A 27756-nucleotide genomic window follows, 5' to 3' on the forward strand; every position below is an offset into this window, starting at 1 on the left:
GGGACGCTTGGGACAAAATATCGCGTGGGAATTCATAACACAGAGTCTTGCTGGTGTGTTAAAGATGTGACTTTTACTCTGAAGACATCTGAAGTGGTTTTGAGAGAGGAGGGTCATAAGTTTGTCTGGTTGGATTTTAATGTTTAAGATGCTCTCTGGCTGGTCTGGTCCTGGTAATATAACCCAGGCAAAAAGTTTCAGGACTCCTCCCTCCTGCCTCAGCCTCCAATGCAATCTTGCTGGGATTGCAAGAGTACATCACCATGCCCAGCTTCATTGAGGGTTTTAAGCATAGAACCATCTCTGGTAAGCAACTGCAGAGGGCAAGAATTCCTCCCAGTGGGAGCAGGAAAGGAAATAACCAGGGAAATGATGCTGATGCAAGGATAGACTTGTGCAGAAGGGACTTGTGCAATCCTGTGATGGTGAATACAAGGATTCTGGCACCCATGTTAAAGATCTGCAGTTTGTGTCCTAAGGGAAACCTGTAACTCAGATGAGGCAACAAAGAACACTGGGGGAAAAGCTAAATAATACTGAGAGGCAACTGGGAACAGGTTCAAAGCCACTCTCAGAATACAGTAAAGAAATTAAGGCATGTGTAAGGAGGAGGATGCCAAAGAAGAAGGGATAGAATAATCGAATGGGAGAGAGAGATGAGATGTGTAGTATTGCCCTAGGCAGCAGGAAGAAACAAGAAACTAGGGGCCTCCAACAAAGGGTGTTCCTGGAGCAAGTCACAGCACAAGCCCTGGCCTTAGCAGTGAAGGAGAAAGGAGGCCCACATGGAAGGGAAAAGCCCCTCATCCTGGTTGTACACAGCTTCCAATAGAACAGGCCAGGGCTTTGTGCCTTTGTCACCCTGAGGAAGTACAGGGAAAGAAAGAGTCATTAACAGTCACAGGAGACACCAGAAAAACAAGGGGGCCTAGAGAATAACTGAAACAACATCGTTCCCTAACACATAGAAAACGAGTTCTTTTAAGACTCCAATCAGTGCTGGATTCTCTGGGCACTTACTACGGTAAGAATAGATTACCAATGAACTACAGTGTTGAGATAGCACAATGGACAACATGAATGCTGAGGAAAAAAATATGTAAATGATAAAATGAAAAGAGAGTTTTCCTAGGCTCAGGCAAATCTTTACAACAAAAAGGGGACTTTATTCTGGACTTGGAAGAATGGGGGGTATCCTAAAGGTAACACAGTTAGGGATGGAGGGTCAGCCTCAGGATCTTCTGGCAGCACCATCTACAGGCCCATGAAGTCTCACCTGGGTCTGGGGATCTGAGTCAATTGGTAGAGTGTTTTCCCAGCATGCTCAAAACACTGAATCATGACCCCATAATGTCACAACTCAAAGGTTACAAACAGGAAGATTAGAAGTCCAAGGCTATATATATTTCCATTTATGTCAACGCTTGTCCCTCCAGCTGAGATGCCATGCCTTCTCCTGTGTCTGTCTGACCTCAGGCAAGTGCCCTGTGCCCATCCTCATTCATCTGTCCTTTCCCATTCTCTCTTACCTGTCATCTGACAGATGAGTGACCACCCGCTGAAGGAGATGTCCGACAGCAACAGCAGCCCTCTCCTGCCGGAGCCTCTTTCCAGCAGGTACAAACTGTACGAGTCAGAACCAAGCAGCCCTACCTGGCCTTCGAGCCCCCAGGATACACACCCAGCCCTTCCCCTGCTGGAAATGCCTGAAGAAAAGGTGAGCCTGACCCCCTCCCCCGCTAGGATGACTCTTAATCGGGAGTCAGAGAGCAAGGGGGTGAAAGATGATTTGAGTCCCGATACATTTCCATGTGGATTGTAGGATCATCAAAAAATAAAATAAAATGACAACCTATGCTTTGATGGGAATTATCTTAAATCTGTAGATAAATTTGAGAACTATTGCCATTGTAATAAGACTAAATTTTCTGATCCATGAACATGGGATATCTTTCCATTTATTTTGGCTTTATTTTCTTTCAGTGGTGTTCTGTAGCTTTCAGTGGGTAACAGTTACACATCTTTGTTTTTAAATTATTCATCCACAAGTATGTTCTACTTTTTATTATAACATGAATAAAATTATTTTCTTAATTTTAATTTTAGATTTTAAAATGCCAGGGCATAAAAATAAATTTGATTTGATTTTCTATTCTGTGACTTTGCTAAACTGATTTATACTTCGAATAAGACCTTTGCAGATGCCTTAAGAATTTTCAATGTAAAAGAACATGAAAGCAGAGAATCAGTCTCTGTTTAAGCTTTTTCTTTACCATCTGTTCCTTTTGTCCCCTTTCTCTGCCTGTTTGCTGGAATACAATGCTGAGTAGTCATGGCAAGAGCAGACATGCTTGTATTTGTATTTGATTTTAGAAAGAGAGAGTTCTAATCTTTCACCATTACATATAGCACCACCAGTGGGTCTTTAGTAGATGTCCTTCATCAAATTTAGAAGTTTTGTTTATTGAGAAACAGCCCCATTTCAAATGCTACTAGTTGCTAGTCTTATGAGCTACCATACTGAAAAGTGCTGCTTTAAAGAAAGAAGTCTTGACCAGTAGGTACACATATGAAATTGAGGAGCAGATGAACTGAAATGAAGGAAATAATCCACCATTATATCTACTAACCTCCAATGGACATTGGTATTGAGGAATATTAAGCTACACAGGGTAGGGATATCATATGATATTTATTTAGGGAGAAGTCACTTACATGAGAAGCCAAGAACCTAAGGTCAGCGCTGCACTGCTCTCTGAAACCCCACCAGAACCCCAAGAGCAAACCATCTCTTTTCCCTCAGGTCTTATCCAACGCACCTTCTACATACCTGTGACCACACCCAAACGGGCGTGGTCATCGGTACAGGTACCTAAGATCTCTCCCTACACTTTGGCATTTATTTCAATAATAAATAATATATGTAATGAGTCATAGTCATATTAGTAGTACCTGAGATTTCTATCCAAGCTGTCATGAACCAGATTTTCCAGGACATGGACTTTGACGTGAAGATTTACGAGTACGAAGTTTACCCTGTGCTTTGGGGAGCCCCACTTACAGATGAGGAAGGACAGCAGGCCATGGTTGGTCTTGTGGTGGGCTTTGGGTCTCAAAGAAAGAATACTATGTGAAAGCCACTCTATTTGATGTTTTCTCCTGTCTTTTGCATGAAGGATCTCCGGAAATCTGATGAAGACAGCCACATAGTGAAAATTGAAAGACCCAATGAAAGGAACAAAAGAAGGGAAAATGAGGTGCCCCGCAGGGCTTCTTCCAGCCAGGGAGGCTTCAACCTCTTCCAAGCTGTGGGCTATCTCACTGGTGACATGAAGGAATGCAAGAACTGGCTGAAAGGTAAGAAAGTGTCTGAGGAAGAGCAAGGGAAAGGCCAGAAGCCACCTACCCTCCAGCTGGACAGTGAGGCTGCACCCTATCTCCACGGCAAGATCTGGCACAATAAAGGGAAGCTGAGTTGACCCCAGGTGGACATGTACCCAACTAGCCTGTACCCTTATATAATTAACAAATTTCATTAAGTTTAGTCCTTTGCCAATCATTCACCCCGGTGAGGAAGTGATAGAGAGCAAACAAATTAGAAACATGCAAGCCATTTCCCAAATAAGCTGCATGGCCATTCCTCCACTTGTCCACAGCCATTTATTAAGCCTATCAAGTGCCAAGAAGAGATCCGTATCACCCTCTCCCAGCTCCAGGGTAATGCTTTAGCAGACACCACACTCACCCAATCAGTCCCTACTTGCCCCCCACCAGCATGGTTGTCCTGGAAACCAAACCAGAGGAGGCAGAAACGCATGTCCCCTCTCCTACACCTGGCCTCTTCTAGGCCCCAATAGCCAATAATGATTTTCACAGCTGGGCTCTAACAATTTCTTTTCCAACGTCCTTCCTTGAAGCGACTTTCTCTGCTGCTCAGATACCAGCCCTCAGCTGAGTCACACAGCAACACACAATATGAGACTTTACTTCCCTCCCCACTTCTTCCCTTGGACCAATAAATTTCCCATGGAATGCTCCTGGGGCTCCCTGCCAACTAAGCCAATGGCTGGAACTGCTTTAAATTGGTCTCAGCGTGGTCCCTCAGTCTGTATGGCAAAAACCACCACCCGCTGTAGACCAATTGCTGGGCCACTCAGAGCCTTGGGCTGAGTGCCAACACCCACTCCCAACCCTTTCACCCACCCACCCCAGGCTAGGCTGAATAAGGAAAATACCCTGGCTTGTGTATCCGTGTGCACCTCAATTTCTGTGCCAACCAGTAGTCAATACACAGGCTGTACCCCGCTGATGACTGCCTGTCTCTTGCAGATAAGCCCCTGGCCCTCCAGTTCCTAGACTGGGTCCTGCGGGGAGCAGCTCAGGTGATGTTTGTCAACAACCCCCTTAGTGGGTTCATCATCTTCATAGGGCTCCTGATCCAGAATCCCTGGTGGACAATTGCTGGGGCACTGGGGACAGTGGCCTCAACCTTAGCTGCCCTTGCCTTAAGCCAGGACAGGTAAGTGCTCTCTATGGGCCTATTGTATGTGCATGGCAAACAGGTAAACTGTTTGGTTTAGTGGTCAGCCATTCCATCCTAGCAGCCACCTAAAGCCTCTATGTTAGTTTTTTTCCCTACTGCTGTGAATAATCACCTTGACCAGAAGAAACTAAGGAAAGAAAGGATTTATCTGTAGTTTACTGTCTAGGAAAGTCAGGGCAGGAATCCAGAGGCAGGTGCCGAAGCAGAATCCATGGAATAACACTGCTTAATGGCCTGCTCTCATGGCTCATTCAGCCTGATTTCTTATACCTGCCCCAGGACTGGCAGGACATCCAGTGATCTGAACACTACCAGCCTGCCTACAGCCCAATCTTACGGAGGCATTTTCTTAAGTATAGTTCCTTCTTCTCGGGAAAGTTTAACTTGCTTGAAATTGACAAATAAATAAACAAACAGCCCCGGCAGCTGCTCTGTCAGCTTTGAGCAGGTCACTGGAGATTGCTATGGAATTGTACTGCCCTAGCCCGGGACAGCAACAGCACCATGTTGAGTTTGGCTATGGAGCCTTCTGGAATTACTCCTTCTGTCCTTATGAAGGAGATATAAAACAATACTTGAGGAGCTGTTGTCTCTCAGGGAGGTTCACAAACTGCTTTTTAGAGGCAAGCTTAATAAGTAAGAACAAGATAGCGTATAACAGAGAACTCAAAGAAGACGAACATCTCCAAGTATTGAGAAGAGTGGAGAGATGCATGTTTTTGTGTAGAGGCTGGGGTGGGTTGTGGGAGAGGCATCAAGGGTCTGGAAAAACAGAAGAGTAGGAAGGGAACACAGAGATGGGCATGGAGGCAGCCTGGCTGGTGGGAAGCCAAGTAACACTAACAGAAAGCATTTTGTAGAACTTGATTCTCTTCAGACTTTGTTATGTGTTGCTCCAGCATTCCCCCAAACCTTCCTGGTGTTCAGAACCACCTGGGGCATGACTTGAAAAAATACACTTCAGTCCCCTCCCATTCCCTACCCCCTATAAAGATTCTCATTCAATGGATCTGATGAAAGACAATCTTCCTAATACAACAGCTAATTTTTACTGAGCGTTTACTGTGTAATAAGTACATATTTTTATTACATTATAGATCAATTATTTGAATGTTTATGGCTTATTTTCATCCACGTTAGGCATACAACTTACAGGAAGCATTAGTCTGTTCAGTTTTGTTAAGACCTAGGCAAGGAATTTGTGGACCAAGAAATAGAAAACTCAACACAGAGACACATGTGCATCACAACAGCACCATGTTCACTGTGAGCTGTGATCATCTCCCTGCATCTCTTTAATCATCTATTGCTCTTGCTAGAACATGTTTTGAAGTGTTTAGTCTATCACAAATAATGTGACTATGAGTCTTTTGTGCACAGGATTTTGGTGCACATTTACTCCATTTTGGGAAGAGATGTTTCAGTCTCCCAGGAACTTCTTATGATTTAAGAAATCTGGAACACAAATACTTGATTTTCCCATATCTTATGCTTTTCAATTTGGGGGTACAGATAATAAGCCATCAATAAAATGTTTTGATTAAACAGCTCAATAAAATACAACTGATTAAAATAATTAATGCAGAATAGAAGTAAATATTTTATGAAATTTTTGTTATATGTAGTAAGAGAACTAGATCATACTATAAAATATATTTCTTTACAGTGGGTTTCTTAAGAACAATTTTACCAGCATGCCTGGGTGTTTGTGACTCTCATCATCATACCCAGAAGCAGCCAGTGGATAAAACAGAGTCTGTATTTTATAATTGAGAGACAAAGAAAGGGCAGATGCATGGTCCCACCTAATTTACTATGCATGGCTGATAGGACAGAGGCTATAGTTCCCTTAGGCTGAAAGCCATGCTGCTGTTGTGATTGCACCCATACAAACAGCGTGACCCTAGACTTAGGAGTAAAGCCCCGAACAGCAGTGACCAGAATGCATTAAGCCACGATGTACATCATGCTTCCTCTAGACTCAACTAACATCCCATAGTCCATTGAGGCAAATGCATCAGTCTACTTGTCTCCAAACGACTGTCCCCCACCTCCAAGTGCTCAGTAAAAATTAGCTGTTGTATCAGGAAGATTGTCTTTCATCAGATCCATTGAATGAGAATATTTATAGGGGATAGGGAATGGTATGGGACTGAAGGACCACTCCAATCCTAAAAGCAGTGAGGCCGCTAGATGTTTTATTCTTGAGCGTGCAAGTCTGGTGAGCTACTCGATAATACACTCCTAACAATGTTAGATGTCTGTTTCAGCCCATGGGCCTCAGTCCTCTTTCCAAAGCACTGCCGATGTATGGGCAGCTGACATAGAGAACTTCTGCCTTACTACTTGTGTTGTTTGGTTTTATGCAACTTGACTTAAGCTAAAGCCAAAGGAGAAGAGGGAACATCAGTTGAGAAAATGCCTCCATAAGATCAAGTTGTAGCAAGTCTATAAGTCATTTTCCTAATTAGTGTTTGATGGGGAGGGCGTGGACCACTGTGGGTAGAGCCATCCCTGGGCTGGGGACCCTGGGTTCTATCAGAAAGCAGGCTGAGCAAGCCATGGGGAACAAGTCAGTAAACAGCACCCCTCCATGGCCTCTGCGTCTGCTCCTGCCTCCAGGTTCCGGCCCTGTTTAAGTGCCTGTCCTGACTTCCTTTGATGGTGTACTGTAATGTGGAAGTGTACACCAAATAATCGCTTTTCTTTCCCACTTGCTTTTTGGTCATGATGAATCATCACAGCAATAGAAACTCTAACTAAGACACTGTTTTACCAAAATTCACTGAAACTGACCTAGAGGCCATTCAGCCCGTTGCTTTCCTCACCATATGACCTCAGATAAGCATGTCCAGCTTAACACTATCACTACTGCCTGTAAAAATCTATGGCTTGTGGTTAATGAGCCCAGTAGTATTCCCAGATTTTTCTCTCAACAATAATCCAATGATAAAATTCAGAGCTTTCCAAGAGTCTCTTCATAGATTACTGCTTCCAGCAGAGGAGGTACACACTGGGCAAGCCCTCCATGTGACTTCTAAAGGCTTATCTCATGCCCCTCTTCCTACCAAGTGTTTGCTAGCATCATGCTTGTGCCGGGTTTGTTTCTGTAATTCCTAATGACTCTTACTTCTCTGTCTACTCCCACCATCCCGCCAAATCTCCCTCCTCCTGGATGGCTTCCCTAGCTAGTCTGCAGAAACTTTGAACCCTTTCTCTCTGAACAACCACACAACATATCCAAACACTATTCTGAATGGTCTTTGACTGTTTAATCACTGAGTCTTCTCTCTTGGGACAGTAAGTCTTTCAGGACAGAAAGTTCATTTTCACGATTCTATATTCCATCACACCATCTAAGAACAGTCCAAGCTTCCTTAGAAACATGTGGGTATCATGTTCTTCATCATAGGCTCAAAGCCCTGGATCCTCCCATATATGCCTATGTCTGCCCTTCTAAAAACTCCATTACTGTCCACAATCAGATACTGGCATGGTATGTGTATTTGGTATATGTACATACCATATACTCACACATATATAAAAGAAGAAAGGAGGGCATGACATGGGTCAGGGGGTAAGAGAGCTTACCATATAAATCTGATGACCTGAGCCAGATCCAGAGAACCCACAGTGGAAAGAGAATGTGACTCCCAAAAGCTGTCCTCTGACCTCCACGTGCACACTGTGATACATGTGTATTCACACACAGGACAGAGAGGTAGAAAAGAAAGAGAGTGAGAGAATACATAGGATATAAAGACACAGTGAGAACTATTGAGGTGGAATGCGTAGACAGCAATGGAAAGAAAAACGAATAAATGAAAAGATTAAATAATAATTAAATAAATAATCCGAACAAAACAGAAAAGGTCACTGGATGAATATTGGGCAATTACACAGCCAACAGAGCCTCTCTGAGCTACCTCCCCTCCCCCACCACTGCTCATTCCTCTTGCTGATCTTGACGTGAAACCATTCACTATTGTGGTTAGGGTCTCCTTTGCTTTTTAGGATCACCCAGACTACTAGGTGCAGGGTGCTTAAATTGTATTTATACATCCTATCACCCCTGTCTGATGTGTAGTTGGGAAAGACAATTTTCCCACTTGTAGGCTGTTCTTTCACTCTTATGATAGTTTCCTTTGCTATGCAAAATACGATTTTTTAATTTCACAACATCCTATTTGTCAGTGATTGGAATTGCCCATGTGCTATTGGGGTCTTTCTCAGAGAAAACATGCCTATGCCTGTATTTTAAGGCACTTTGTCTAAGTTTTTCCATGTTTTTCCTCCAATAGTTTCCAAGTTGAAGGTTCTACTGTTAAGGTATTTGATCCATTTGGAGTTAATTTTTCTTTGGGGTGAGATATGTGGATCTAGTTTCATTGTCTACATGGAAATCCATTTGTCACACAGCATTAGTTAAAGAAGCTGCATTTCTTTCCAAATGAATGTTTTAAGAACCTGTAACTGGGCAGATTTTGTCTCATTCATCTGTGTGATTTTGTTGTTTTGTTTTGTTTTGTTTTGTTTTGTTTTTGCCAGTCCCATGCTGACTGGTGCTGCAACTCTGTGGTTCAGGGATGTGCTGGGAAGCCTCCAGCATTGCTCTTTCTGCTTTGGATTTCTTTGCCCATTCTCAGCCTTTTACGATCCCATCTGGAGTTTTTCTCTATTTCTGTGGAGACTGTCCTTTGAATTTTTATGGGAACTGCTTTGAATCTGTATGTTTCTTTCAATAATGTAGTCATTTCACAATATTAGTTCTGCCAACCCATAAGCATGAGAGAATTTTCATCTTCTATTGTCTTCTTCAATTTATTTCTCCAATGTTTCAAAGTTATTGTTGTTGTTGTTTATAGAAGCCATCACCTTCTTGGTTAGTTTTCTTACTAGGTAGTTTTTAAGTTTTTGTTAATGGGATTTTTCCCAGTTTCTTTCTTCATTAATTTGTCATTTGTGTGTAGAAAAGCTGAATTTTGCATGTTGGTTTTGGGTCCTACAACTTTGGTGAAAGTATTTATAAGACCCAAGAGTTTCCTGGTATAATCTGAAGGGTTATGTCTTAAATATAGGACTATATCATCTTCAACTAGAGATCATTTACTTCTTCCTTTCCTATTTGTATGCTTTGTATTCCTTATATTGTTGTTCTAGCTAAGACTTAGAGCACTATATTGAATAAAATTGGAGAGAGCAGGCAATATCCCACTCATTCCTTATTTTTAAGAGATGCTTTCAGTTTTCTGTTTTGTATAATCTGGCCATAGTTTTTATATAAGTAGTCTATTGCATTGAAGTTTGTTTTTATATTTCTAGATTCTACAAAAGATTTTTTGCTGATTTTTTACTATTAATTCATTTTTTACACTCCAATTCCTGTTCCCCCTCCCCTGTCCTCTACTCCTACCTCCCATCTGCTCCTCAGAGAGGGTAAGACTTCTCCTAGGATGTCTACCAAGTCTGTCCCATCATGTGTCTAGGCTGAGCAAGGTATCTCTCCATACAGAATGGGCTCCACTAAGTCAGTTTGTACATTAGTGTTAGGTCTTGGAATCACTGCCAGAGGCCTCATATATTGCCCCAGCTGCACCATTGTCACCTATGTAAAGGGAGTCTAGTTCAGTCTTATGTAGGTTCCCCATTTGTCAGACTGGAGTCAATGATCTCTTACTAGCTTGGATCAGCTGATTTTGTCATGGTCTTGATTCCTTTGTTCATATTATCGCTCCTCCCTCACTTGGATTTTATTCCAGGAGCTTGATCCAATGGTGAGTTGTAGATTTCTGCATCTGCTTCTGGAAGAGTTATAGTTTATCTGGGGTTGTGGATTATAGGCTAGGCATCTTTTGCTTTATGTCTGGTATCCACTTATGAGTGAGAACATACTATAGTTGTCTTTCTGGGTCTGTGCGACCTCATTCAGGATGATTTTTTTTCTAGTTCCATCCATTCACCTGCAAATCTCATGATGTTATTGTTTTTAACAACTGAGTAATAACTCCATTGTATAAATGTACCACATTTTCTTTATCCATTCTTCAGCTGAGGTACATCTAGGTTGTTTCTAGGTTCTGGCTATTACAAATAAAGCTGCTCTGATTATAGTTGAGCAAGCATCCTTGTGGTATGATTAAGTATCCTTTGGGTATATGTCCAAGAGTAGTATAGCTGGGTCTTATGGTAGATTGATTCCCGATTTTCTGAGAAACCACCATAAATAACTATATGTCTTATAAATTTCCATAGGCTGATAAGAATAATGTATATTCAGTATCTGTTATATGATGATGTGCGTTTCTTTGGAAATTAAAGAGACATAATGTTTTAAAATGATAAAGTAAAACTACTATGAGAAGTATAGAAGAAGGGGTGACACGAAGGAGGTGAAGAAAGAAAACATGAATGAAAAGCTGAGGTGTTTGGATGACTTTCTTCTATGGCCTTGAAGATTAGAGACTGATTTGTATATGCAGGGGTAGAAGAGTTGGTTGAGTTTCAACACTCTTTCATTCACTATGATTTATACAGTGCTGAACCTGTGTAGTACAAATTCCGTGTAATGTTTGTTGAACTTGTCTTCATTTTAGAAGTTTCTCTTGTTTCTGTTTCCTCAACTAGCCAAAATGAGGTATGTAGTCTGAAGATTGCATAAGCTCTGGGAGTGCCCAGTCCATAACCCTTGGGCTAGCTAATATTCCAGCTGGAGGGTGTCTCCCTTGTATGTTGAAAATAATGGAAGCAACTGCAGCCTTGGTATCTACAGGAGCAGAACAACCTTCTTACTTTCAACACGCACTAATCAGTAGTCATCTTGCTAGAGAGGTGAGACTATGGAATGCAAACAGTATGTTGGAACCTCACAGTGCTCGGACCCTACTCTGTGGCAGTAAGTCACACAGCCAGCAGGGGGAGACCTGCCAACCTGAGACTCAGTCAGTGAGGTCTGCTCCCAGACAACGTGGCTGGTGGACCCCTTCCCCTATAAACGCCACTGCCTTTGGGGAGAGTCCAGCTGACTATCCTTTTGGTGAGTCAGTGTCAACCCCTTCCAACACAACTGTCTCATAGTCTGGGGATAGGTCAGATTAGGTTCTGACTCTCTGACTTGCGATTCCTTCTGTTTATAGACACAAGCTCCCACCCCCACCCCAGATAACGGGTTCCCTCTCAAGAAGGCATCCAGTACAGGCCCTGAGCCAGGGAAGTTTCTCTCTGCTGCTGACCCTTTGACACCTGCCAGAGAAGTCATTGTCAGCAAGAACCACGACTTAAACTCAGCCATCTTGACACTCTTTTATTAAAATATCATTTCTGGAGCCTTTCCTCTCTTTCTCTTTGGAAATGTTCTATTCCCTACTTTACTGTCACACTCCTCCATTCATTGGTCCATATGCACTTCTAGTCCACCATCTTACCTGGGAGCCTCACTCTCCCTCTGTTGTTAAAGGGATTGTCTAAGTTATACAGATTCCAGAACTCCAAGACGTTAAAGCTCAACACCCGTCACCAAATGATAATGCAAAATGACTTCCACCCACCCCAGGTCAGCCATTGCCTCTGGACTCCACGGCTACAATGGGATGCTGGTGGGACTGCTGATGGCCGTGTTCTCCGAGAAGTTAGACTACTACTGGTGGCTTCTGTTTCCTGTGACCTTCACCTCCATGGCCTGGTGAGGCACCTCCCTGTTTCTGCTCATAGAGATTGTGATGCGGTGGGGATGTGACACACACTCTTGTGTAGCCCAGTGTCTCAATAAACAGATGATTTTTGTCTAGCAAGATACCATTAGAATCCCTAAGTTCATGACTTCAGGTGCAATACAATGGGTCTAAGTGGAGATACGGATTACCAGAGACCCTGTAGCACATGTTTTATTGAGTGGTTAATCTTTCTTCATATATAGTAAAGGTTGACATTCATTGAATAGTTTGTAAGTACCAGGCACAGTGCTGAGCAAGGCTGGGTTACATTTGTTCCCAATTTACAGAAGAGAAGACTGAGGCATAGAGAAAGTAAGTAACTAATTCCCCAGTATTCAGTTAAGAGTTTTTGAGGCTGGCTTTCTGAATCTAGAATCTGCAATACTAAATTCCAGGCTACATGGGGATCATCCACCGTGTGGTCTACTAACCCTTCAAATCTGAAAACACACTCGGGATAGAATCAGAAGGCATTCCTGGAACAGGAGGTCTGTATGCAAAACACAGAGTCTTTGAACTAGAGTGTCTAGTTGAGAGTTTCCTCGAGAGGGCAGAGAGCTGGGAACAAATATGCACTGAGTGCGGAGTGCACTTAGCCAGCCATTCACACATATGATCTTAATTTCATTTGAATTTGAAGAAGGTCAGTACAGGGTCCAAACAGTCCAAGAGTGTGCCTGCCTTTGTATGATCCTGTGTCTCCAACTTTTCACATCACACATCTATACCACCCTGCTCTCCGCTCCTCTCAGACATGGTGATTTATTCCTGTTCTCAGCAATAAATCAGACATGGTGATTTATTTTTAACATCTCCAAGAAGTAAATGTCTTTCTTAGGTTTCAAAGTCTGGAGTTACTAAAACCAGTTAGTTCAATTTAGCTTAAGTACTGTTTCATTGCTTTTTAGTGGTGCTTGCAAATAAATTACTGCATTAGGCATTCTGGGTAATTTATTTTTCTTCTTGGGGTTTCTATCTTCCTTGATGCATTGGGACAAAAGATAAAATGGTCATTTCTTGGGGGGATTTCCTTAATGCTCCCCACATGTCCCCCAGTCAAGAGCAGAACTCATTCTCATTTGCATGCATTTGTTTTCTAACTACATAGATTCAACCCCTCAACACAGCCCCTCTGCCATATGGCACTGGGTGGCAGCTTAAACTTCAATGCCCCCAACCCCCATTTCCCAAATTAAAAGGCAGAAACACTGACTCATGCTCTGGGTGGGATTCTGAACTACCTTCTATTCTGGTGCATTCATTAATCCATTCATGGAGCCCTTGGACTTTCAAGATTCATTCGATATTTAAAAAAAAAATTCGAGTGCCTGATACTATTCACTGAGCACAGGAACTATTGGCAAGTATGGACAAGGAGGAACCTCTAGTTTCTTGGGTTTATGTTTTTTCTTTATTAACCAGTTTATAGGCGGTAAACTTATAAACTAGTAAATAAAAGTTCCTTCACAATGTGTTTAGTGCTTGGAGAATAGTAAGAGTGACTCCTCACATGGGTGGCCAGGGAAAGACACATTGCAGATGGGGAATTTGAGTTACCACTCACATGTCAGGAAGGCAGGTGCCAAGTAAAGGTCTAGGTGAAGGAGGCCTCAGATAAAAGATTCCAAATGGAGAAAGGGATGTTTCCAGGAAATAGAGGCAAAACCAGAGAAGCCGAGGCCCTAAGAGTTGTGGAGTGTGGTAGGAGGTAAAAGTTAAGCAGATAACATGGGTCCATGGGTCCCTAGAACTATATGCATCAATAAATATTCTGGTTTTTAATTATACCTGTGGTGAAAAACGGAAGACAGTTACAAGGTGTGAATTATAGCAATGATGTAAACTCAAAACTGAATAAGCTCCACTGTCTACAAAATTGGGAATGGATTTAGATAGAGCAAGAGTGGTTGCATAATCATAATAAAGATTTGCTAGCAAGATCCACAAAGACAAGAGTGGTCAGACTAGAGTAGGATCCACATACGTCAACGGAAGAGACTGAGTTTCCAGTTTATTTGAGGAAGACAAAGGCAACAAGACTTTCTAAGAAAGAAGGTGGCGATAAGAAAGAAATTGGGGGGGGCGGATATTCAATACACTACTGTAGTTTACTTGTGAATGTGGGTTATGGAGAAGTCTAAGAGCAGAACAGAGAGGCAGACGCCAACAAAACATCTTCTTAGACACAGTGTGTTAGACTTCTAAGCAGAGGGGTTGAGACACCAACTAGACATACAAATCTAGAAGCTAATGACGGAGCCAAATTTGAAAGGCGGAAGCACATAGAAGGTGTTTCATTGAGGGGACTAAAGAATATCATCCAAACTTGAACATGGAAGAGAGAAAGGATCCAAGTCAGAACCAGGGATGTCTGGCAGACAAGAGGGATGTCATGGAAGGGAACTTGAGAAGGAATAAGCAGGGAGTAATCTCAGAAAGCTCAATGTCGTGGTAGCCCACACAGAAAGTGTTTCCATACAGTGTGAGATTCCAACTTCAAATTAAGAGGAAGGGAGTGACTATGAACTCGCCAAGTGAGATGTCATTTGGTGAACTTGACAAGAGCCATTTCTGTGCTGTAATTGAGAACACATACCTGACTGGATGGGGTTCAGGAATGATAGCAGCAGAGTGGGTGGGATAACAGAGAGCCAGCCCTTCTGAGGAGAACTACTGTGAAACAGCAGACACGGGAAGGGGTGAATGCCGAGTTAAACAGAGAAAGTATTTGGAAGTAGACGCCACTGAAGTGTACCTACCATAGCCTTGCAGGAATGGGCTGGAGGAAAAGGGGATCTATGCTACAGAGAATATCACATAAAGCCCTTGAGAAGAATCCAAACCAAAGAACAGAGTTAATCTGATAAAGAAGTGGGGACACTTCCATCAAATGTGGGAGGCAGAGAGGCAATGTGGGAACAAAGCTGGCAGGGGGTGGGGTTTCATGGTCTAGAAAATGAAACATTTCTCATCTCATCACTTTTTTATGAAGTAAATAAAACCTTGTGGTTGACCCAGACAGAAAGAGATGCAGACAGTAAGAATTCAAAGAGAAAACATGAACTAGCTCCCAGTGTGTTAGAGTTAATTCAGGCAGGCCTGAATGCCCATGTGAGATCTCTGGCCACTAATTAAAGACAGACCATGCAACCAGGTCATGGAGGTTTCTGTCTTCTCCAGTTGCCCCTGAGTATGAGCAATGTCTGAGGTTATCAGAAGTGGCTAACTCCTTCCAGGGAAAGCTGAAGTTGGGAGAAATTCATTTCTTAGTATTGCTCACTTAGCCTCTACATTATAGGAGCCTGGATTTGCATTCAGCTCCATCTGGGTCCAAGATCCATGCTTTTTTCCCAGGAATAGATCAGAGGCGAAGATGGAAGAGTGTGTAAACAACTGAAGAGTTTGTTTTGTCTAGCGGTCCCCTGAGGGGTTCCCAGAATCCAATCCTGTCCATTGCCTACATGCCATACTATCTATCATCCATCTGAAAGGTCAGACCCTAAAAATGCTGTCACAACCCCAGTCAACAGCTGCTACACATCTGGATGAGCCAAAGGCAGTAATGACATTTTATAGAGGCCATGTTTTGTTTGGTTTTCTCAGTGGAAGAAACAAAGACCTACTTAAACCATTTCATAAGGTATTCCATTCAAAGTATTTTTTACTTTGCTTTCTCAGACCGAGAACCTTATTCCCAGTTCTAGCTCAGTGAACCACTGGAAACCCATGGGAAGCACGAAGACAGGGATGTTAGATGACCCAAAGGCCAGAGATAAGACAGATTCAGCTTACAGGTAGTCATGGAGATTAACACTTTCTCTCTTCCTTCTACAGCCCAGTTATTTCTAGTGCCTTGAGTAGCATCTTCACCAAGTGGGATGTGCCAGTCTTCACACTGCCCTTCAATATTGCCTTAACGCTGTACCTGGCAGCTACAGGCCACTACAACCTCTTCTTCCCCACGACACTTGTGGAGCCTGTGTCTTCAGCTCCCAACATCACCTGGACAGAGATTGAGATGCCTTCGGTAAGTTGCCCAGTGACAATGAGTCAAGAAGCCTGGAAGCTATCACAGACCCTTTCACTTAACCAGCTTATGTGTTAGCCAGGTTCCATCCTTCAATAGAAAAAGCAGATGGGGCTGGTAGTGGTGATGCATATGTTTAATTCCAGCATTCATAGGAGGCAGAGGCAGGTGGGTCTCTAGGACTTTGAGAACTAGTCTATGTAGGACTCTCCAGGCTAGTCAGGACTGTATAAAGAGAATCTGTCTCAATAAAAAAATAAGTAAAGAGAAAAAAGAGAGACCAGGTGATGGCCTCAGAATAGACCCAGAAAGGCTTGCAGTCATATCCATACATCCGCCGGGCGGTGGTGGCGCACGCCTTTAATCCCATCAGTCGGGAGGCAGAGGCAGGCGGATCTCTGTGAGTTCGAGGCCAGGCTGGACCGACAGCCTCCAAAACAATACAGAGAAACCCTGTCTCGTAAAACCAAAAAAATATATATATCCATACATCCAACAAGTCTCTACTGGACGTCTAGCTCATTCCTGAAACTTTCAGATTCTGGCTATATAGCTGAAAGAAGACAATCATGAGACCTACATTCTACACAAGAAAAGAAAACTGTGTAAAGTTGACAATGCAAGGTAGCTATGGCTGAATGAAAAGCATTAGATTAAATAGATAATTTGATGAGGCAGTAAGAGACTAACACACCTTAAAATAGTATTTAATTAGTTATTATGTATACAAGACAGAATGGATTTTTAACATGCTCTTTTTATCAATGGTTCTCAAACAAAGGGTAATTTTACCCTCGGAAACTTCGGTCAATGTCTGGAAGTACATTTTATTATCAAGTATGAGCAGTGGTTAAGATGTGGCTCAGTTTGTAGACTGCATGACTAGCACATGTAAGTTAAATCATCAATACCATATAAAACGAGTATGGAGGCAATGATTATAATCCAACACTTGGAAGATAGAGACAAAATGACTAGGTCATCCTTATCTACATAGCAATTTTGAGGCCAGCTTGGAAATGTTTGCCACCCATGTCTGATAATCTAAGTTCATAGGAGTTCAACCTTCAGAACATGTGCTAGGAAGAAATGACCAACTTCCAAAGCTTGCTGTCCTCTGACCTTCACACATGTGCTGTGGCACACACATGCCCACACTCATCGTACCTATCATGTGCGTGTGTGTGTGCACACACATACACAATGATAATAGTAGAATAGTATCTAGTATCTAGTGAGTAGAATCCAGAGATGCTATTAAATATCCTACAGTACACAGAACAGCTGCCTCTCCCCCAGTAAAGAATTATATAATCTGAGATGCCAGTAGAGCCAGAGTGTGCTTACAAATGTGCATGTTCATTGACTCCACTGATCTCTACACATAAGAACATTGGAGCATAATAGAAATCTACAATATGATTTTAGAAGTATATAGAACTAGAAAGTCTTAGCCTTGTTAACAAACATAGAAGCAGTCACCAGCTAGTACTTTTGTATCACATATAATACTTTAGTGTTGTATAAACACAACTGGTTATGGTTATATATCACACTACCCTACACCAATATTATATTAACTCATTTCACCCTGTAAGTATACTACCATTACTCCCAAACTGAGGCACAAAGACAGTTGTCTGAGATCAACCTGCAGCTAGCACCTAGCTTAATACCTTGACACGTGTTGTAGAATCACAACTTTGAACCACCATCCCTTGATCCCAGGCAGGACATGTGTCCTCAGCTTGGGGCAATCATTGTATGCTAAAACTCACTGGTTTCCAATGAGCCCACAGTATAATAAAACTTACTGCTTCCCCAAAGGGTCCACTTATCATCAGGTCCCTTTAGTATAGACTTTCTCTACACAGTCCTTAAAAATCCGTCTCCCTTTATATTTACCCAACACTTGCGGCTTCCTAGAGTATCTCAGATCTGCCTCTGTCATAGTATTTCCAGTGTTTGAAAACAGCCCAAGTCCTCAGCTATTACCAGCTTGACTTCTGGGTCCTCGTCATCCAGCCACAGCTGCTGTGTATTCCTGGGCTTCAGTGTGACTTTCTGCTGGTGCTCATCTCCACCACCGCTGGGTCTTCCAGGGACAGTCACACTCAAAAATCTGTCTTTACATGAAGGCCCAGCTCCAGAGGCAAACCAAAAAGGGAAAGGGTCAGGAAGAAAAGCTCCACCTGCTGTCACTGATCAGCCATCTGACAGGCAAAGGGGACGGGGACACACACACACACACACACACACACACACATCCACTGTCAGTCACAGGCTCATGGTGGCACAATCTAGAGACAAAGGATAACCAAGGCCTCAGCCCACATCAAAGGCATACACCTCAGTGCTGTGGTGGCTGGCTGGGGTAGAATGGGTCTCAGGGAAAAGATGCCTGCCTGCACACAGGAAGTGGTCAAACACAAATCTGGATACCTGTAAATCCAAGCTCACCCTCTCACCTGTCAAAGATCTCCTACTCTTGACAATCAGCAAATTCTCTTCCCTGTCTTGGAAAACCTATGCCATTTTGCTTTTACTTTGGAAGAGAGGGGTGGGCAGGCTTCCTCTTCAGTTAAGCAGCCTGTGGACACCTGAGAATTATAAGAGGGAGGCAAGTGCTCTGTAAATTTCCACTGTCAGGCTGACTGCCCTTTATCTCAGGTGTCTGCAGCAGCAGCAGCGGGGAGCGGGGAGCAGCAGCAGTGCACAGCTCACAAGGTGAAATACGGATCCCCACAGGTGGAGAGCTTCTTTCTAAACTCAGGCTTTATCCCAAGGACACTGTCCCCTCCCTCCTCTCATTCTTGATGGCTTGGGCTTACAACCCATGTTCCCTGACAGAAAGGTGGAAGGTGGACTCAGCAGTCCACATTCCTCAGTTGTTGCCATGTCATTGGACATCTGCTGACATTTCCAGCCCACACCTTCTGGGTCCTTGGATTTAGGACTGGGCCCCGGCCCGAGCCCACCATTCCCTCCACACACTTGTAACTAGGTTCAGTTATTAACAGCCACTCATAAAAGAAACAAGAGATTCCAGCCTTTGAAAGTACTCTGCAAGTCAAACACTAAAGAAATCAGACATGTTCTAAAATCAAATCCTTTTGGAAAAGTTCTGAAAAGGACAAAGCAGTTGGCTCCCCACATCTACAGTGGGTGATCTATGAATCCAATAGAAACCAAACTGCTGCGTGTGATAGTCGCTTGCAGCCTGGGCAGCACACGGGCTTGTCATCAGATATTCTGGGGAGAAGCCAGACTGGGTGTATTGTTTAAAGTTCCCCAGAGGTTCCAATGGACACAGAGTTTGAGACTCACTAGGCAATCAGTATATAGTTGTTTGCTCAGCCACAGAGGGCGCTAGTCTCTTAGAATCACGTGACCTAATACAGTCAAGAACTATAGAATCTTTTTTTTTCTTCTTCTTCCTTTTATTGAAAAAAAAAACCTTTCTCACATACTGTATCCTTATTATGGTTTCCTCCCCCTCTTCTCCTCCCAGCTCCCTCCCACCTCCTCTTCCATCTTGATCCACTCCCTTTCTGTCTCTCATTGGAAAACAAGCAGGCTCCTAGGAGATAACAGTAAATAAAATATAAAACAAAAGCTAACACATTCAAATGGGATGAAACAGACAGAAGGAAAGGGCCCAAGAAGAGGCCCAAGAATCAGAGGCCACTCATCCGCACACTCAGGAACCCCATAAAAACACTAAAGTGGAAGCCATAATATGTGCACAGAGGACCTGATACAGACCCAGTCTCTGTGAGTTCATGTGAGCTTTCCTCATGTCGGTTTAAAGGGCCTTCTTCTCCTGGTGTCCTCCATCCCCTCCGGCTCTTATATTCTTTCTGCCTCCTCTTCTGCAAGGTTCCCTGAGCCATGAGAGGAGGGAGTTGACAGGGACATCCCTTTTAGGATTTAGTGTTCCAAAGTCTCTCACTGTCTGCATGATATCTGGCTGTGAGTTTCTGTGTTTGTTCCCATCTGCAGGAGGGAGCTCCTCTGATGGTGGCTGAGCAAGGCACTGATCTATGAATATAGCAGAGTGTCATTAGGAGTCATTTGCTTGCTGTATTCTTTGTTTTTTAGAACAGTAGTATTTGGTTTTACCCTAGTCTCTGGGATATCTAGTACTAGGTTCTTGGTCACCCAGTCAGTGTCAGGTTTGGGTTCCATCACGGAGAGTGGGTCATAAGACCGATCAGTTTTTGGTTGGTTGCTCTCACAAGTTTTGTGCCAACATTGCACTAGCATATCTTGTAGGCAGGACACCATTGTAGATCAAAGGGTTTGTGGCTGTGTTGGTGTTAATGCTTCTCTTTTGGTAGCACACAGAGTAACTTCTGTGCCAAAGACACTAGAATGTATGGGTGAAGGCTCTATGTAGGCACGAGCTCAACTTCTCCATGTTCAATAGGTGGTGTAGATGTTGTCTTCAGCAATAGGGCATTGCCATCAGATTGTGAAGAGCAATCTATGGTTTTGGTAACAGTCTGGTTTGTTTGAGGATTCCCATAGGACCCTTTTGGCCAACAGTTCAATTAGATACAACCCAACCCCAGTACTGGAAGCTTCATTTGGTGAGAAGAAATTGCCAGTTTGTGCTCTGCCTCCCCCATTATTTGATGATTTCATTTAGATAACCCTTGTATATGTATATATTTTAGGAGACATCTACTGTATTAGGTTTCCAATACTATCCTTCTAATGACCCTTAATTTTATCCATCTTGCCAGGCGGTGGTGGTACACGCCTTTAATCCCAGCAATTGGGAAGTAGGGGCAAGTAGATCTCAGTGAGTTCAAGGCCAACCTGATCTACAAAGCAAGTACCAGGACAGCCAGGACTGCTACACAGAGAAACTCTGTCTCAAAAAAAGTTAGCTGTCTCTTCACTTGTTTTATCCCTTCCCCTCTCCCCACTTGATCCTCCAGCTCCATCACCCCCCATTCATTCATAACTACATATTCTATATCCCTTTCCTACTGAGATCTACCTGTCCCTCCTAGTCCCTTATTCTATGCCTAACCTCTGTGGTTCTATGGACTATAGTTTGGTTATTAACCTAACAGTTAATATCCACATATAAGCAAATACATACCATATTTGTCTTTCTGGGTCTGGGACACTTTGCTCAGGATGATTCTTTTTTTCTAGTTCCATCCATTTACCAGTGAATCCCATTCTTCTGTTGAAGAACATCTAGGTTGCTTCCAATTTCTGCCTATTATGAATAGAGTAGCAATGAATATTGTTAAGCAAGTATCTCTGTGGTTGAAAGGAGCCTACTTTGGGAATATGCCCAAGAGTGGTAGAGTTGGATCTTGAGGTACATTGATTCTCATGTTTCTGCACAGTCACCACACTGATTTTGGTAGGGCCGTACAAGTTAGCACTCCCACCAGCAATGAATGAGTGTTCCCATTACTCTACATCTTTACCAGCATGAACTGTCACTAGAACTCCAGAGCTACTCTGGATGTTAGATGTATATGTTTTATATGTATGAGTATTTTGTCTGCATGTATGTATATGAACCACATGCATGTCTAGTGCCTAGGGAGTTCAGAAGAGGATATTGGATCCCATGGAATAGGAATTATATATGGCTGTGAACACTATGTGCGTATTGGAAACCAAACCCAAGTCCTCTGCAAGAGTAAGACGTTCTTAACTGCTAAGCCATCTCTCTGGCACCCTAGAGCTATAGAATTTTAAATCTGGAAGGTCATTAGCTAGGCCAAGAGACCTCAAACAGAATAAGTCAATAGTTTTTTAATGAAAGGCCTTAGACTAGGAGTCAATTCCAGAGGCTCTACACTAGTCATTTATCAAATCATCTATTTGAAAACTAGAATATTTACAATATTTCCAGAACATTCCTAGGATTTCCAGAAGTCTATAGGAAGTACCTAGGTGCCTTATACCCTGGTGGCAATCTAAGAAGGAAGTGCATTCTGGCCTCCTCCAAGTTTCTCCTCCCAAAGTAAAAGCCATGTGTTCCCCAGAAGCATCCGTGTCCAGCATTGTGTTAGGAGCTCCACCTGACTGCACGAAGCTGGATGCTGGATGCCTGGCAGGTGGTGGAGTGAGGAACTATTTGTTCCAGTCTGTGCCTTTCCCTGTTCTCTCTCACGCTGGAGGGCACAGCCATCCTTCTGTTTTCCTTCATTACCCGCTGGCCTGGCCTCAACCCTGATGCCTGGATTTTGCGTTCTCTGCCCACATTCCAGTGACCTACATTCTGTTGACTTTGCAGCTGTTACAAACCATCCCTGCTGGGGTCGGCCAGGTCTATGGCTGTGACAACCCCTGGACAGGCGGCGTGATCCTAGTGGCCCTGTTCATCTCCTCACCACTCATCTGCTTGCATGCAGCCATAGGGTCAATCGTGGGGCTACTAGCAGGTAAGCCAGAACCCCAGTTCTGTAGGGAGAGCTTTAGGTATAGCCTGATCCCATTTCCCCTCAGCACACAGCAACCATTCCAGACTTGTCTTCACTTAAGTTTGAACACTGTCGTGGGGGGGGGATCTATTTTTCCCTTATTTGAGCCTCCTCCAAAGGGAGCAGATTGAAGTAACAGAACATGTGGAGAAATGCAAAGGCCCTGAGTATGGAGCCCAGCATTGAGGGAGTTGGAGGAGGGGAGCCTTGATGGCCCAAGATGGGGTACATGTGGTTCAGCACTTGGAAGTTTTGGCCAAGCTAAAAGAAAAGCTTTCCTAAAATTGGATTGGCATTTCTAAAGTGTAATTTCATATTCCTACACATATGTATATGTATGTACACACATTTATATATGGATATGCTCTTTCCCACAATAGAGTCAGAAAATAGAGTAGGGGACCCTGGAAGTAAAGGGCTATTTTTGAATTATTCTAATGTTTTGCAAAGACCTTTGGGAGCAGAACTTTCTAAAAGGAATTGTAATTTGAGATCATTTTAAATTCATCAAAAACTGAAAAGCAATAATGCAAGAAGCACTAATTCTTTATCCAGATTTACCTGCTGTTCACACCTGCCCCTGAGGTTCTGACATGCCTCTCTCTAAATCCATCGATGAGTGTCTGGACTTAATTTTCTGAACCCTCTGAAACAGAATTGAAATTGTTGACAATGCAGCTGCTTAGGTTGAAGGAGGTGCTAATGTCCTTTCCTGGGCTGCTCCTTATCCCAAATGTCATCACACGTACGTGCACACACACACACATAGACACAGACACACACACACATAGACACACACATACACATAGACACAAACAGACACACGCACACACATAGACACAGACACACACAAACACACACACACACACATACATACTTTCAGCCACAGGCACAACCTAAGAGAGAAGATCATCAAGGATCACACATGTATGTACATACACATACACACATAAGCACACCTATACACACCACTGTGAATCCAGGGCCTCCTCACTGATTTCCGGGGACTACACACTATTTACAGGGGCCCTTTTAAAAAGCAGAGCAGTAGATACATTGTGAATGACAGGACAGAGGCCACCTTGAGGCCTGGCAGCAGCCATGGGAAGGCCTTTCTTCTGTGGTCCAAAATTACCCAGAAAAACTACACCTTCTTTCGTAGCACTGACTGTGGCCACACCCTTTGAAACGATCTACATGGGCCTTTGGAGCTACAACTGTGTCCTCTCCTGTATCGCCATTGGAGGCATGTTCTACGCCCTCACCTGGCAGACACACCTGTTGGCACTAGCCTGTGGTAGGTTTTTAAGAAAGTGACAGCCAAGCCCCGCAGGCGGTCTTCTCTTAATTGTATGTCTGCTAATTCATTATTAAAATTGGTGGGGATAAGATGAGAATGGACTGTGGACTCTATGAGAAGTCATGATGAGGCGAGAAGATCACAGGGTTTGTAAGCTCCAACTTCTGGCCTCAGACAATGCATAGTCAGAGGAGAAATTGCTGCAAAGAACAGCATCAGGTAAACGCTGGTGTCTGACACCAAGGCTGTGGCAAAGCCAACCCTGCGTCTGGGCCACCCTGTTTTGCTAGGGCAGTGACTGAACGAGGCAGGCTCTGGGAAGCTGACTCTGCTGGTCTTGTTCCTCCTCCACAGCCCTGTTCTGTGCATACTTGGGAGCAGCCCTCTCCAATATGATGGCAGTGGTAAGTCTGGGCTATCTGACTGCCAGCCTAAGGTCTTCCTCCCCTCAGAACATCCGTGTTTGCGGGGTCTAATAAAAGAAGATTGGGGAATGGTGTAAGGGTAACAGCATCTGGTCCCCTGTGTGTGCATCAAGTTTACCCATGATTCATCCAAAGAAGAACTTTTCACATGTAGTTCTAGGGTGTATGTATGTGCGTGTTTATGTCTGTGTCAGTGTGTGTGTCTATGTGTGTCTCTCTGTGTGTCTATGTATGTGTGTGTCTGTATATGACTGTCTATGTGTGTCTGTGTGTCTATGTTTGTATGTTATAGAGCTGTGAAGAACAGGATGGACAGACAGCACTCAAAGGTTGGCAATCAGAACCATTCAGGTCCAGCATTAAGATTCTGACTATGCCCAAACACAGCAACATCTCAAACTCCTTGACCAGCTCCCCTGACACTCTGAGTCCAGAAACACTAACTAATGCCTTCATGTGGCAGAAGTCAGGGTTCCCCATCCACAATTCCTATCATGCCCTTCTTCCCAGGTTTCTGGCCCAACACAGGTGCCTGAAAGCATTCTTCCAACTCATTTCCATTTGCAGGTTGGTGTGCCACCAGGTACCTGGGCCTTCTGTCTCTCCACCCTCACCTTCCTCCTCCTGACGAGCAACAACCCTGCCATCTACAAGCTCCCGCTCAGCAAAGTCACCTACCCAGAGGCCAACCGCATCTACTTCCTGACAATGAAAAGCAATGAAGAAGAGAAGCCCCCCAATGGTGACTAGCCCAGCTCCAAGCAGAAACACTCTTACCTGAACCCTTGTGGTCTCAACTCTGGCCAAGCACCTTAGCACACTTTCTGTGCCTCTCCTTGCACCTGTGTCAAATCAAACGCACCTGGTCCTCCCTAACCCTGAGGCCGATTTGCTCTCTCTGCCCAGACCTTTATTACTACCCTTGGTGCGGCATTAAAGGAAGCTGGTATGCCCTTGCTGGAATCAGAAGTGAGGAGTCTGATTTACATGTTGCTGGCATAAAACAAGCCGTTGTTGTTTCGTCTTCTGAGAGGAGGGTGGAGAGATGATGCTGAGGCATCTAAACAATAGATGTCTTAGAATTGGCCTAGCTGAGTGGCAGACAAGGAGTAGAGACAAGTGAGGACATGTGGTAAGAAGTAAAGGCACACTAGTTTAGAGTTGGGGTTGATGGGCACATGGAGTTTCCCACGGAAGAGGGCTTTCACAGAAGTTAAAAGGTCAACACATGGAAAACTGAGCCCTGGAAATATGAATAATGTGTCTTGAACCTTCAAGCTTTCCCTCCACAAGCAGTTAGACAGCTTTCCCCAGCACTTGAGATAAAAGCCTTTTTCTTCATTGTGTAGAAACAAAATGCCTAATAGCTAAATCCTACCGTGCTCCACCTATCCAATGCTTCTCTCCCACTCTGAGACACGAAAGCTTGTTTAACCCTTCTCTCACCCACTCCCAAATGCTCACTTCTAAAATATTGGTGTTTGGCTGCTTATCATTTTTAATAGCATGCCTCTTCTTCTTGAAAGAATCACGCAAGCACACGCATGCCTTGTCCTTGTGCTTGTCCGTTCGAGCTCACCGTTAATCTCCAACATTGACTTCTGATCATTTTTTGCTGTTTTCCCGTCATCCTGTCCTGCAAACTTTGTGCATATCCAATGTGTTACCTCCTTAGAATATTCCCTCAAGGATTTCTTCAAATAAGACTTGAAAGAGCACAGGCGATAGGTCCTCCAACTCTTCACATGACCACAAAGTCTTGTCCCCGGCAAGTGAATAACATGTTGTGTGGACATGGGATCCCCAGTTGTCTGCAAATGTCATTTCTTCATCTCCTGTCTCTATTGCAAATTAGAAACATGATCCTTTCTTCTTTTAAAATAACCTTCCTTTATAGATGTCCGCTTTGTTTATAAACTTAAGCCCAAGTTTTCTTTCTCATCGATCTGCCTTTGGACATACAAAGCCAAGCCTCTCTCTTTCCCTCAGAGGTTCTGCTCTGATCATTGGTGTGAGCATGCTCTCCCCTTTCTTCCTCTGAATCAAACTTTTCTCCACCCCACTGTCAATCTCTGTGACCTCTGTTCCAAGTTGCTTACCTTCCCCTTCCCAGTTTTCACCATTTGTCTTTCTGCTTTACTCTGAGGTATTTCTTCCCCGTCAACCACCAGCCATGAATACTTTCCTGAAACACAGCAGATGCATCAGACTTGGGGGTTCAAAAATCATAGTTTGTGCTCTGTTAAACCTTTGGGAGTTGGGGCTGCAATCAAATCGCCATGTGTGTTCATAATCTTTTGTTGTCTATTTCCTCTTGCCTTTGAAATCTATGTGACCCCAACTTCATCCCATTCCCCCTATTCCATTCCAGCTGGTCTCTTATGTTGGTGGCCATGTACTTTCTGCTAATGCTCAGAGCCTGAGAATTCTGCCTTGTGGTCCAGCCATATCCCAGAATTTTTTACTACAGAACTTTTAATATGTTACTCAATCAGGGCTTGACAGTAAACCAGGAGAGAATCAGACCCATCCCTACCTTCAAGGAATTTATTTTATGGGGATTTGCCTGGACAGCTAAATAGCATCACCTGAGACAAGGATGCTGGCCAGAGAGCCCAAGTGCATTTAAGTTCACAGTACCAAAAAAAAAAAGTTCACAGCATCAGTTTTCATACCAAGGCAGTTATCTGATTGGATTGGTCTTCTGTTTAGGAATTGTCTCAGGCATGATTTTAAGGACTCCAGGAAAAAATGTATGCCTCTTCCTGTCCCCAGTGTTTCCTGTAGCTGCTACTCAAGCATCTCAAGCATTCCCAGTCATCCCTTTGGTTTAAGGTTTGGAACCTGTTAAAATATAAACAACCCTGGACTAGTAATGGCATAAGCATGGTCGGTCATTCGTATCTTAGGTGCTTGGTGTCATTTCTGAGAATAGGTTGGATTACAAGGGGAGGGAGTATACCATGAAAACACAAGCAGGATACTCCAAACCTGTTGGAAATGAGAAGGAACATGCTGAGATGAGGCCAAGTGGGGTGAATGAGGGGCCAAAACATCCTTATTCTGCTGGAAATGGGAATGGTGTGCCTCGGGAAGAAAAGCAGACAGAACCTTAGCTGTCCACAGTGGGAGACTCAGCATGGTGAAGAGGTATCAGACATCTGAATGAGTCAGTGAAGACAGTATCTTTGGAACAAGGCAACTTGCCTGAGCAATGGTGTCTGCTTAGACTTAGTTTCCCACCCAGGCAATGCAGAAGCAACCAGAGACCTGCAGAGTAACTATTTAGTGGGC

At 43.6% G+C, this 27756-nt stretch overlaps 1 protein-coding gene across 1 annotated transcript; it reads left to right on the forward strand.

Annotated features, from left to right (window-relative positions):
* The first annotated feature begins 1543 nt into the window (after nucleotides 1-1543).
* On the forward strand, nucleotides 1544-25425 carry LOC121138807 (urea transporter 2-like). The gene is made up of 9 exons (XM_040741559.1): nucleotides 1544-1717; nucleotides 3177-3357; nucleotides 4330-4519; nucleotides 12093-12221; nucleotides 16087-16279; nucleotides 22551-22698; nucleotides 23900-24034; nucleotides 24392-24441; nucleotides 25030-25425. Exons 1-9 carry the CDS (start codon nucleotides 1544-1546, stop codon nucleotides 25210-25212), a joined length of 1383 nt encoding a protein of 460 aa, XP_040597493.1. The 3' UTR covers nucleotides 25213-25425.
* The last annotated feature ends 2331 nt before the right edge of the window (nucleotides 25426-27756 follow it).

This window comes from Mesocricetus auratus, unplaced genomic scaffold, assembly GCF_017639785.1.
Source record: "Mesocricetus auratus isolate SY011 unplaced genomic scaffold, BCM_Maur_2.0 Super-Scaffold_6730, whole genome shotgun sequence".
NCBI classification, from domain to species: domain Eukaryota; kingdom Metazoa; phylum Chordata; class Mammalia; order Rodentia; family Cricetidae; genus Mesocricetus; species Mesocricetus auratus.

Coding starts and splice junctions, on each gene's coding strand:
- LOC121138807 (XM_040741559.1), top strand. CDS start 1,544: ATGAGTGACCACCCGCTGAAGGAGATGTCCGACAGCAACAGCAGCCCT. Junction 16,280..22,550: donor CAGAGATTGAGATGCCTTCG/GTAAGTTGCCCA, acceptor TTGACTTTGCAG/CTGTTACAAACCATCCCTGC. Junction 22,699..23,899: donor AATCGTGGGGCTACTAGCAG/GTAAGCCAGAAC, acceptor CTTCTTTCGTAG/CACTGACTGTGGCCACACCC.